Source organism: Nerophis ophidion, linkage group LG20, assembly GCF_033978795.1.
Source record: "Nerophis ophidion isolate RoL-2023_Sa linkage group LG20, RoL_Noph_v1.0, whole genome shotgun sequence".
In the NCBI taxonomy this organism is placed as follows: Eukaryota; Metazoa; Chordata; class Actinopteri; order Syngnathiformes; family Syngnathidae; genus Nerophis; species Nerophis ophidion.
This window is the reverse complement of record NC_084630.1, coordinates 5,595,306-5,607,628: the sequence shown is the minus strand read 5'-3', so window position 1 is coordinate 5,607,628 and position 12,323 is coordinate 5,595,306. Positions and strand designations below refer to the sequence as shown.

Here is a 12,323-nt window from a genome sequence, read left to right as displayed (position 1 = left end):
TTGAATAAAACACTGAAAAAACTGCTCCTAGGAAGAAAACAAAGACAAAATTGCTTGTAACTTCCGGTAAGAATGTCGGAGAGACATGAAACAAAAACCTCTATGTAGGTCTTGCTTAGACCTACATTTCATAGATTGACAACCCCCAACAAAAATCAACAGGAAGTTTGCAATCCCTCCTTCAAAACAAAAGTTTTGTAAAAACCGGTCACCTTTCTTCAAACATCTCCTCTGAGTGCGTTTGTTGTTTTGGCTTCAAACTCGCACAGGAGAGAGATTGAACCCTTCTGATTAAAAGTATAGAACAGAGTTTTGATAAGTTCTCAGGTTTTGATTTTACGCGCCTTCAAAGAACCCCTGTGCAAAGTCTTCTAAAAAATGTATTTTTTGCCTCTTTGAGCTGTTATTTGACCCCCTTAAAATGCTTCTAAACTCACCAAACTTGACACACACATCAGGTCTGGCAAAAATTGCGATCTGATGAAAAAACCTAACCTCAAAACTCAAAACTGCGCTCTACCGCCCCCCCCTAGGAATACAACACGGACAAACTGCTCCTAGGAAGAAAACACAGACAAAACTGCTTGTAACTTCCGATAGGAATGTCAGAGAGACATGAAACAAAAAACACTATGTAGGTCTCACTTAGACCTACATTTGAATAATTAACATACTTTAGCAAAAATCAACAGGAAGTTTGATATTTTCACTTCAATACAACAACTGCATTACTTTCACAATGCATTGGATTCTCAAAATAGTGGCTCCAAGGCGTCTTCCACCGCTTATCCGGCCGTGGGTCTCGGGGACAGCAGCCGAAGGCGGACCCGACCAACGCTGTTTGTAGCTTTAATTAACATATTATTATTCATAACCAGCCCCCCCCAGCCTTGTCAAAATCTCCCCAAACTTGTCCATTTTTTTTTTTGCAATGTTTGCGCTGCAGAATAGTGATGTCTTAGTATTATATTTATTTATATTATGAGGCTGGTTACGAATAATAAAATTTTAATACCATTAAAACAATAAAACGTTAATACCGTAAAGACTGTAAGACATTAACATAAAAACTATAACGATTGGACAAAAAAAAAAAAAATTGTAGTATAAAGAATGTTACAAGTCCAGGGAGCTGGATGACATCACTTGTTAAAAACTAACGGCACAAGCAAAACAAAATTACAGCACAAATGGATAGCAGTGGTCTTTGAATATTTGCAATAAGTGTCAGTCATAAGTATCAGATTGTTATCAATGACTTCCACACACTGAGTGAATCACGCCTGTGTTTTTAGCTGCCTGCCAATCAAGCTACGGCCAGCGTGGAGACCTCCGCCTCGTCGTCCTCCTCGTCTTCTGAGGACATCAGCTGTGACCGAGCAGCCCGAGATGGAAATGACTCTGAAGAGGCGGAGCAGGAGCCCTCCAGTCCGCTCATGAACGTCGTCGTGAAAGAGGAGGAGGAGGAGTCTCCTCTGTGTGGTACGTACGTGCAGACATGGCGTGTTTACATCTCCAAATGGTGTTCTGGACTCACATTTGTTGTCTTTCTCCAACATTTAGATGAAGCTTCGGCCCCGAAGTGTTCCGCTGAGACAAATAGTGTAGTTGCGGTGAAAAAGGAGGAAGTAGAGGATCTGGTCGAGAGTAAGCATCTGTTTTGCATGTTTCCTTCTATTTTTATTTATAATCTGCATCTAAACACCACAACATTATGTTGAAAAAGGTGATGTACATACTGTATAAAATTGACTTTTAAAGGCCTACTGAAATGAGATTTTCTTATTTAAACGGGCATAGCAGGTCCATTCTATGTGTCATACTTGATCATTTCGCGATATTGCCATATTTTTGCTGAAAGGATTTAGTAGAGAACATCGACGATAAAGTTTGCAACTTTTGGTCGCTAATAAAAAAGCCTTGCCTGTACCGGAAGTAGCAGACGATGTGCGCGTGACGTCACGGGTTGTATGGCTCTTCACATCCTCACATTGTTTATAATCATGGCCACCAGCAGCAAGAGGTATCAGGACCAAGAAAGCGACAATTTCCCCATTAATTTGAGCGAGGATGAACGTTTCGTGGATGAGGAAAGTTAGAGTGAAGCACTAAAAAAAAAAAAAAAAGGAAAGAAAAGGCGACGCTCTGTCGACGGCAGTTTGGAGCGATTCAGATGTTATTAAACACATTTTCTAGGATGATTCTGGAAAATCCCTTATCTGCTTATTGTGTTAATAGTGTTTTAGTGACATTGTAGGGTCATGCTTTGGGGGCGGCATGGCGTAGTGGGTAGAGCGGCCGTGCCAGAAACCTGAGGGTTGCAGGTTCGCTTCCCACCTATTAACACCCAAATCGCTGCCGTTGTGTCTTTGGGCAGGACACTTCACCTTTTGCCCCCGGTGCCGCTCACACTGGTGAATGAATGATGAGTGAATGATTGGTGGTGGTCGGAGTGGCCGTAGGCGCAAACTGGCAGCCACGCTTCCGTCAGTCTACCCCAGGGCAGCTGTGGCTACAAATGTAGCTTACCACCACCATGTGTGAATGAATGATGGGTTCCCACTTCATTGTGAGCGCTTTGAGTATCTAACAATAGAAAAGCGCGATATAAATCTAATCCATTATTATTATTATTATTATTATACCTGAAAGTCGGATGGCTGCGGTGACCGACAGTGTCTCTGAGAGGAGTCAATGGAGGAGCCAAGATCACAGCTGCCTTTTTGACAGCTGCAGGAGGAGGTCGCTTAATCCGCTAAAGTCTCTGGTAAGAGCCGACTTAATGTCAACATTTTCCCATCCAAAAACTTGCTGGTTGACGTAGAGAAACATGTTCGCTTGACCGCTCCGTGTTAAAGCTTCACAACAAACAAACAAACACCGGCTGTGTTTCGGTTGCTAAAGGCAGCTGCAATCCACCGCTTTCCACCAACAGCATTCTTCTTTGACGTCTCCATTATTAATTGAACAAATTGCAAAAGATTCAGCAACACAGATGTCCAAAATACTGTGTAATTATGCGATAAAAACAGACTACTTTTAGCTGTGAGTGGTGCTGGGCGAACATGTCCACTCCAACCAATAACATCACAAGCACACGTCAACATAAGCGTCATCATTCCACAACGTTTTCAACAGGATACCTCGCGGGAAATTCAAAATTGCAATTTAGTAAACTAAAGCGGCCGTATTGGCATGTGTTGCAATGTTAATATTTCATCATTGATATATAAACTATCAGACTGCGTGGTCGCTAGTAGTGGCTTTCAGTAGGCCTTTAACTTAACTGGTCCTAAAGGTACCTTGTTATTTTACAGTGCTATTCAAATAAAAGAGTATAGTGCTGCTAATCGCTAGCTGACAACTAGCACGCAAATCGTTAGCTGACAACTGGTGCATTAATCGCTAGCTGACACTTGGCATGCTAATTGGTAGCAGACAGCTGACAACTGCCCCACTAATAACTAGCTGAAAACTGGTGCATTAATCGCTAGCTGACAACTGGCGCACTAATCGCTATCTGACAACTGGCGCACTAATCGCTATCTGACAACTGGCTCACTAATCGCTATCTGACAACTGGCACGCTAGTCAATTGCTGACAACTGCCACACTAATCGCTAGCTGACAACTGCCACACTAATCGCTAGCTGACAACTGCCCCACTAATCGCTAGCTGACAACTGCCCCACTAATCGCTAGCTGACAACTGCCCCACTAATCGCTAGCTGACAACTGCCACACTAATCGCTAGCTGACAACTGCCCCACTAATCGCTAGCTGACAACTGCCCCACTAATCGCTAGCTAACAACTGCCACACTAATCGCTAGCTGACAACTGCCCCACTAATCGCTAGCTGACACCTGGCAAGCTAATTGGTAGCTGACAACTGGCACACTAATCGGTAGCTAACAACTGCCCCACTAATCGCTAGCTGACAACTGCCCCACTAATCGCTAGCTGACAACTGGCACACTAATCGCTAGCTAACAACTGGCACACTAATCGGTAGCTGACAACTGGCACACTAATCGGTAGCTAACAACTGGCACACTAATCGCTAGCTGACACCTGGCAAGCTAATTGGTATCTGACAACTGGTGCACTAATTACTAGCCGACAAGTGGCACGCTAGTCGGTAGCTGACAAATGCCGCACTATTTAATAGCTAACAACAGGCACACTAATTGCTAGCCCACAATTAGTGTGCTAATCGCTAGCTGACAACTGCTCCACTAATCACTAGCTGACAACTTGTGCATTAATCGCTATCTGACAACTGTTGCACTAATCGCTATCTGACAACTGGCGCACTAATCGCTAGCTGACAACTGGCGCACTAATTACGAGCTGACAAGTGGCACGCTAGTCAATTGCTGACAACTGCCACACTAATTGCTAGTTGACAACTGCCACACTAATTGCTAGCTGACAACTGCCCCACTAATCGCTAGCTGACAACTGGCACACTAATCGGTAGCTAACAACTGCCACACTAATCGCTAGCTGACAACTGCCCCACTAATCGCTAGCTGACACCTGGTAAGCTAATTGGTAGCTGACAACTGGCACACTAATCGCTAGCTGACAACTGCCACACTAATTGCTAGTTGACAACTGCCACACTAATTGCTAGCTGACAACTGCCCCACTAATCGCTAGCTGACAACTGGCACACTAATCGGTAGCTAACAACTGCCACACTAATCGCTAGCTGACAACTGCCCCACTAATCGCTAGCTGACACCTGGTAAGCTAATTGGTAGCTGACAACTGGCACACTAATCGCTAGCTGACAACTGCCCCACTAATCGCTAGCTGACGACTGGCACACTAATCGCTAGCTAACAACTGGCACACTAATCGGTAGCTGACAACTGGCACACTAATCGGTAGCTAACAACTGGCACACTAATCGCTAGCTGACACCTGGCAAGCTAATTGGTATCTGACAACTGGTGCACTAATTACTAGCCGACAAGTGGCACGCTAGTCGGTAGCTGACAAATGCCGCACTATTTAATAGCTAACAACTGGCACACTAATTGCTAGCCCACAATTAGTGTGCTAATCGCTAGCTGACAACTTGTGCATTAATCGCTAGCTGACAACTGGCGTACTAATCGGTATCTGACAACTGGTGCATTATTCGCTAGCTGACACCTGGCACGCTGATTGATAGCGGACAGCTGACAACTGACGCACTAATTACGAGCTGACAAGTGGCACGCTAGTCAATTGCTGACAACTGCCACACTAATCGCTAGCTGACAACTGCCACACTAATCGCTAGCTGACAACTGCCCCACTAATCGCTAGCTTACAACTGCCACACTAATTGCTAGCTGACAACTGCCCCACTAATCGCTAGCTGACAACTGCCCCACTAATCGCTAGCTGACAACTGCCCCACTAATCGCTAGCTGACAACTGCCCCACTAATCGCTAGCTGACAACTGCCCCACTAATCGCTAGCTGACAACTGCCCCACTAATCGCTAGCTGACAACTGCCCCACTAATCGCTAGCTGACAACTGCCCCACTAATCGCTAGCTGACAACTGCCCCACTAATCGCTAGCTGACAACTGCCCCACTAATCGCTAGCTGACAACTGCCCCACTAATCGCTAGCTGACAACTGCCCCACTAATCGCTAGCTGACAACTGCCCCACTAATCGCTAGCTGACAACTGCCCCACTAATCGCTAGCTGACAACTGCCCCACTAATCGCTAGCTGACAACTGCCCCACTAATCGCTAGCTGACAACTGCCCCACTAATCGCTAGCTGACAACTGCCCCACTAATCGCTAGCTTACAACTGGCACACTAATCGCTGGCTGACAACTAACACACTAATCGCTGGCTGACAACTGCCCCACTAATCGCTAGCTGACAACTGCCCCACTAATCGCTAGCTGACAACTGCCCCACTAATCGGTAGCTGACAACTAACACACTAATTGCTGGCTGACAACTGGCAGACTAATCGCTAGCTGATACCTGGCACGCTAATTGGTAGCTGACAACTGGCGCACTAATTACTAGCTGACAAGTGGCACGCTAGTCGGTAGCTAACAGCTGATAACTGGCGCACTAATTACTAGCCGACAAGTGGCACGCTAGTCGGTAGCTGACAAATGCCGCACTAATTAATAGCTAACAACTCGCACACTAATTGCTAGCTCACAATTGGTTTGCTAATCCCTAGCTGACAACTTGTGCATTAATCGCTAGCTAACAACTGGCACACTAATCGGTAGCTGACAACTGGCACACTAATCGCTAGCTGACACCTGGCAAGCTAATTGGTATCTGACAACTGGTGCACTAATTACTAGCCGACAAGTGGCACGCTAGTCGGTAGCTGACAAATGCCGCACTATTTAATAGCTAACAACTGGCACACTAATTGCTAGCCCACAATTAGTGTGCTAATCGCTAGCTGACAACTTGTGCATTAATCGCTAGCTGACAACTGGCGTACTAATCGGTATCTGACAACTGGTGCATTATTCGCTAGCTGACACCTGGCACGCTGATTGATAGCGGACAGCTGACAACTGACGCACTAATTACGAGCTGACAAGTGGCATGCTAGTCAATTGCTGACAACTGCCACACTAATCGCTATCTGACAACTGCCACACTAATCGCTAGCTGACAACTGCCCCACTAATCGCTAGCTTACAACTGCCCCACTAATCGCTAGCTGACAACTGCCCCACTAATCGCTAGCTGACAACTGCCCCACTAATCGCTAGCTTACAACTGCCCCACTAATCGCTAGCTGACAACTGCCCCACTAATCGCTAGCTGACAACTGCCCCACTAATCGCTAGCTGACAACTGCCCCACTAATCGCTAGCTGACAACTGCCCCACTAATCGCTAGCTGACAACTGCCCCACTAATCGCTAGCTGACAACTGCCCCACTAATCGCTAGCTGACAACTGCCCCACTAATCGCTAGCTGACAACTGCCCCACTAATCGCTAGCTTACAACTGGCACACTAATCGCTGGCTGACAACTAACACACTAATTGCTGGCTGACAACTGGCAGACTAATCACTAGCTGATACCTGGCACGCTAATCGGTAGCTGACAACTGGCGCACTAATTACTAGCTGACAAGTGGCACGCTAGTCGGTAGCTAACAGCTGATAACTGGCGCACTAATTACTAGCCGACAAGTGGCACGCTAGTCGGTAGCTGACAAATGCCGCACTAATTAATAGCTAACAACTCGCACACTAATTGCTAGCTCACAATTGGTGTGCTAATCCCTAGCTGACAACTTGTGCATTAATCGCTAGCTGACAACTGTTGCATTAATCGCTAGCTGACAACTGGCCCACTAATTGGTAGCTGACAACTGGCGCACTAATAACTAGCCGACAAGTGGCACGCTATTCGCTACCTGACAAATGGCACACTAATCGCTAGCTGACAATTATTGTGCTAATCGCTAGCTGTCAAATGCTACATTAAGTGCTAACTTACAATTGTGACATCAGTCTGCACGCCAATCTCAAGCTGACCACTGGCGTGTTAATCACTGATAACTGGCACATTAATTGCTATCTGACAAACGAGCATTTTAATTACTAACCGACAACTGACGCGCTAATCGCTAGCTGAAATGTGTCATGAAAACCGCTAGTTAAAAACTCAATGTTTATTCAATCAACGTTTATTTATATAACCCTAAATCACAAGTGTCTCAAAGGGCTGCACAAGCCACAACAACATCTTCGGTTCAGATCCCACATAAGGGCAAGGAAAAACTCAAAACACAATGGGATGTAAATGAGATGAGTATGAGAAACCTTGGAGAGGACCGCAGATGTGGGTGACACCCCCCCGGAAAGCAAGCAACGATTTCCCCATTAATTAATTTGAGCGAGGATGAAAGATTTGTGGATGAGGAAAGTGAGAGTGAAGGACTAGGAGAAGAAAAAAAAAAAGACAGGGTAGTGGGAGCGATTCAGATGTTATTGGACACATTTACTAGGATAATTTTGGAAAATTTCTTATCTGCTTATTGTGTTACTAGTGTTTTAGTGAGATTATATAGTCGTACCTGAAAGTTGGAGGGGTGTGGCCACGGGTGTGGTGACCGCCAGTGTCTCTGAGGGAAACCACATTTCTCGACGAGTCAAAGCGAAGGCAGCCGTTGGGGCCGGGCTGAGCTTTTTTTTCCCCCTCCTCCACAGTGGAAGCATCTCACGTTCGGGGGCAGCCGGTCGGAGGAGGCAAAAGAGTCCGCAGCTGCCTCTTTGACAGGTGCAAGAAGAACGACGCAAGCTCCGCTCGTGTCTACGGTAAGAGCCGACTCATTACCACAATTTTCTCACCGAAACCTGCCGGTTGACATATGGTCTGGAACCATGTTCGCTTGACCGCTCTGTTCCGTAATAAAGCTTCACCTTTGTGTTGTTAAAGGCAGCCGCAATACACCGCTTTCCACCTCAATCTTTCTACTTTGACTTCTCCATTTATAATTGAACAAATTGCTAAAGATTCAGCAACACAGATGTCCAGAATACTGTGTAATTATGCGATTGAAGCAGACGACTTATAGCTGGGATCGGGCTGGAACAAAATGTCCGCTACAATCCGTGATGTCAGGCGGACACGTCATCATACCGCGACGTTTTCAACAGGATACTTTGGGTGAACTTTAAAATCCAATTTAGTAAACTAAAAAGGCCGTATTGGCATGTGTTGCAATGTTAATATTTCATCATTGATATATAAACTATCAGACTGCATGGTCGGCAGAAGTGGGTTTCAGTAGGCCTTTAAAGGCCTACTGAAATGAGATTGTCTTATTTAAACGGGAATAGCAGGTCTATTCTGTGTGTCATACTTGATCATATCGCGATATTGACATATTTTTGCTTAAAGGATTTAGTAGAGAACATCGACGATAAAGTTCGCAACTTTTGGTCGCTAATAAGGAAGGCTTGCCTGTACCGGAAGTAGCAGACGATGTGCGCGTGACGTCACGGGTTATAAGGCTCCTCACTTCCTCACATTGTTTATAATCATAGCCACCAGCAGCAACTGCACTTCGGACCGAGAAAGCGACAATTTCCCCATTAATTTGAGCGAGGATGAAAGATTTGCGGATGAGGAAAGTTAGAGTGAAGCACTAAAAAAAAGAAAAAGAAAAGGCGATGGCAGTGTGAGCGATTCAGATGTTATTAGACACATTTACTAGGATAATTCTGGAAAATCCCTTATCTGGTTATTGTGTTAATAGTGTTTTAGTGAGATTATAAAGTCATACCTGAAAGTCGGATGGCTGCGGTGACCGACAGTGTCTCTGAGAGAAGTCAATGGAGGAGCCAAGATCACAGCTGCCTTTTTGACAGCTGCAGAAGGAGGTCGCTTAATCCGCAAAAGTCTCCGGTAAGAGCCGACTTAATATCACAATTTCCCCATCCAAAAACATGTTCGCATGACCGCTCTGTGTTAAAGCTTCACAACAAACGAGGTAACACCGGCTGTGTTTCGGTTGCCAAAGGCAGCTGCAATCCAACACTTAACACCAATCGTATTCTTCTTTATAGTCTCCATTATTAATTGAACAAATTGCAAAAGATTCAGCAACACAGAGTCCAGAATACTGTGTAAGTATGCGATGAAAAGAGACGACTTTTAGCCGTAAGTGGTGCTGGGCTAGTATGTCCGCTACAACCCAGGACGTTTTCAACAAGAAACTATGCGGCAAATTCAAAATTGTAATTTAGTAAACTAAAGCGGCCGTATTGGCATGTGTTGCAATGTTAATATTTCATCCTTGATATATAAACTATCAGACTGCGTGGTCGCTAGTAGTGGCTTTCAGTAGGCCTTTAATATTGAATTAATATAAAAAGTAGCATGTTAATCGTGGTCTTCATTATTCCTTTCACATCTCATCCCTTCTATGATGTTTGTGCAGCTCCTCCTCAGCTTCCCGACCAGGTGGTGGTGTCTCCCACATCACCAGCGAAGGATCAGCGCAACAACAAGAAGTCTCACAGCGCTTTCTGCTGCGGCCTCTGTGGGAGAGACTGCCACAAGATGTCGGCGCTGCAAATCCACATGCGCATCCACTCGGGAGAGAAACCCTATCAATGCTCTCTGTGCGGCAAGCAGTTCACCCAGAAAGGTCAGCTCAAAGGCCACCAGAAGGTCCACACGGGGGAGAAGCCCTTTTCCTGTCCCGAGTGCGGCAAGTGCTTCGCCCACTCGGGCGCCATGAACCGACACCGTCTGACGCACACGGGGGAGAAGCCCTACCACTGCTCCATGTGCGACCGCAGCTTCAACCAGTCGGGACGGCTGAGGGAGCACGAGAAGACGCACTTCGGGGAAAAGCTCAACTGCCCCGACTGCGACAAGACGTTCACGCGGGCCTCCAGCCTCAAGAACCACGTGAGGCTTCACACGGGCGAGAGGCCGTACAGCTGCGACGTGTGTGGGCGGGGCTTCAGTCGCTCTCAGAGCCTCAGGCTTCACAAGCGTAAACACGGGCTGAAGCACGTGGAAGAGGAGTCGGGCCTCAGCGTGGACGACTTATCAGACCATAGCTCCCCCGTAAATATGAACATCACAGTTAAAAATGAAGATGACATATTTATATAAACCACACTTATCTTTTTAAAAGGGAGCTGCACTTTTTGGGGGGAATTTGCCCATCAACCACAATTTAACAGTGGAGCCAATGGAAGTCGCTCTATGAACTAAAACATCCAAAAAGCTCCTTTAACGTTTAATATACAAGCTTTAAAGGCCGACTGAAATGAGATTTTCTTATTTAAACGGGGATAGCAGGTCCATTCTATGTGTCATACTTGATCATTTCTCGATATTGACATATTTTTGCTTAAAGGATTTAGTAGAGGGGCTTCACGGTGGCAGAGGGGTTAGTGCGTCTGCCTCACAATACGAAGTTCCTGCAGTCCTGGGTTCAAATCCAGGCTCGGGAACTTTCTGTGTGGAGTTTGCATGTTCTCCCCGTGACTGCGTGGGTTCCCTCCGGGTACTCCGGCTTCCTCCCACTTCCAAAGACATGCACCTGGGGATAGGTTGATTGGCAACACTAATTTGGCCCTAGTGTGTGAATGTGAGTGTGAATGTTGTCTGTCTATCTGTGTTGGCCCTGTGATGAGGTGGCGACTTGTCCAGGGTGTACACCGCCTTCCGCCCGATTGTAGCTGAGATAGGCGCCAGCACCCCCCGCGACCCCAAAAGGGAATAAGCGGTAGGAAAAGGATGGATGGGATGGATTTAGTAGAGAACATCCACGATAAAGTTTGCAACTTTTGGTTGCTAATAAAAAAGCCTTGCCTTCACCGGAAGTAGCAGACGATGACATCACAAGGGTGAGGGCTCCTCACGTCCTCACATTGTTTTTAATGGGAGCCGCCAGCTGCAAGAGCTATTTCGACCCATTAATTTGAGCGAGGATGAAAGATTTGTGAATGAGGATATTGAGAGTAAAGGACTAAAAAAAAAAAAAAGGCGATTGCAGATGTTATTGCACACATTTACTATGATAATTCTGGAAAATCCCTTATCTGCCCGTTGTGTTAGTGTTTTAGTGAGATTAAATTGTACCTAAAGTCGGAGGGGTGTGGCTACGTGTGTTGAGCTCCTGGAAGCTCCGCTGATGTCGCTGGTAGGAGGCGACTTATTACCACAATTTTCTCACCGAAAACTGCTGGTTGACATTTGGTCGGGATCCATGTTCGCTTGACCGCTCTGATCCATAGTAAAGCTTCGCCTTTGGGAATTTTAAACAAGGAAACACCGTGTGTTTGTGTGGCTAAAGACTAAAAGCTTCCCACCTCCATCTTTCTACTTTGACGTCTCCATTATTAATTGAACAAATTGCAAAAGATTCAGCAACACAGATGTCCAGAATACTGTGTAATTATGCGATGAAAGCAGACTACTTATAGTATGGATCGAGCTGGAAAATAATGTCCGCTACAACCCGAGACGTCAAACGTCAAACATCATACCGCGACGTTTTCAACACGACACCTCGCGGGAAATTTAAAATTGCAATTTAGTAAACTAAAAAGGCCGTATTGGCATGTGTTGCAATGTTAATATTTCATCATTGATATATAAACTATCAGACTGTGTGGTCGGTGGTAGTGGCTTTCAGTAGGCCTTTAATATGCATGTAATGTAGTAACAGGGACATTCTGTATAACATGTAATATTGACGTATTTTGCTCGTTTTAATTTCACAGACAAAATACAACATTGGCTATTTCCGTCAACAACAAAATACAACTACTGCTAATAATGGCAGAC

At 45.6% G+C, this 12,323-nt stretch overlaps 1 protein-coding gene across 4 annotated transcripts in view; it reads left to right on the top strand.

Moving 5' to 3' along the window:
- LOC133538675 (zinc finger protein 271-like) overlaps positions 1-11,627 on the top strand; it is a 31,211-nt gene extending 19,584 nt beyond the window's left edge. For 3 of the 4 annotated variants that reach the window (XM_061880371.1, XM_061880370.1, XM_061880369.1), the window contains 4 exons: positions 1,296-1,482; positions 1,564-1,647; positions 8,219-8,326; positions 9,955-11,627. In XM_061880371.1, coding sequence (XP_061736355.1) covers positions 1,296-1,482; positions 1,564-1,647; positions 8,219-8,326; positions 9,955-10,640 — 1,065 coding nt within the window. In that variant the 3' untranslated portion in view covers positions 10,641-11,627. The remainder of the gene's footprint in view (positions 1-1,295; positions 1,483-1,563; positions 1,648-8,218; positions 8,327-9,954) is intronic. The other variant, XM_061880372.1, reaches the window with a different exon arrangement.
- The last annotated feature ends 696 nt before the right edge of the window (positions 11,628-12,323 follow it).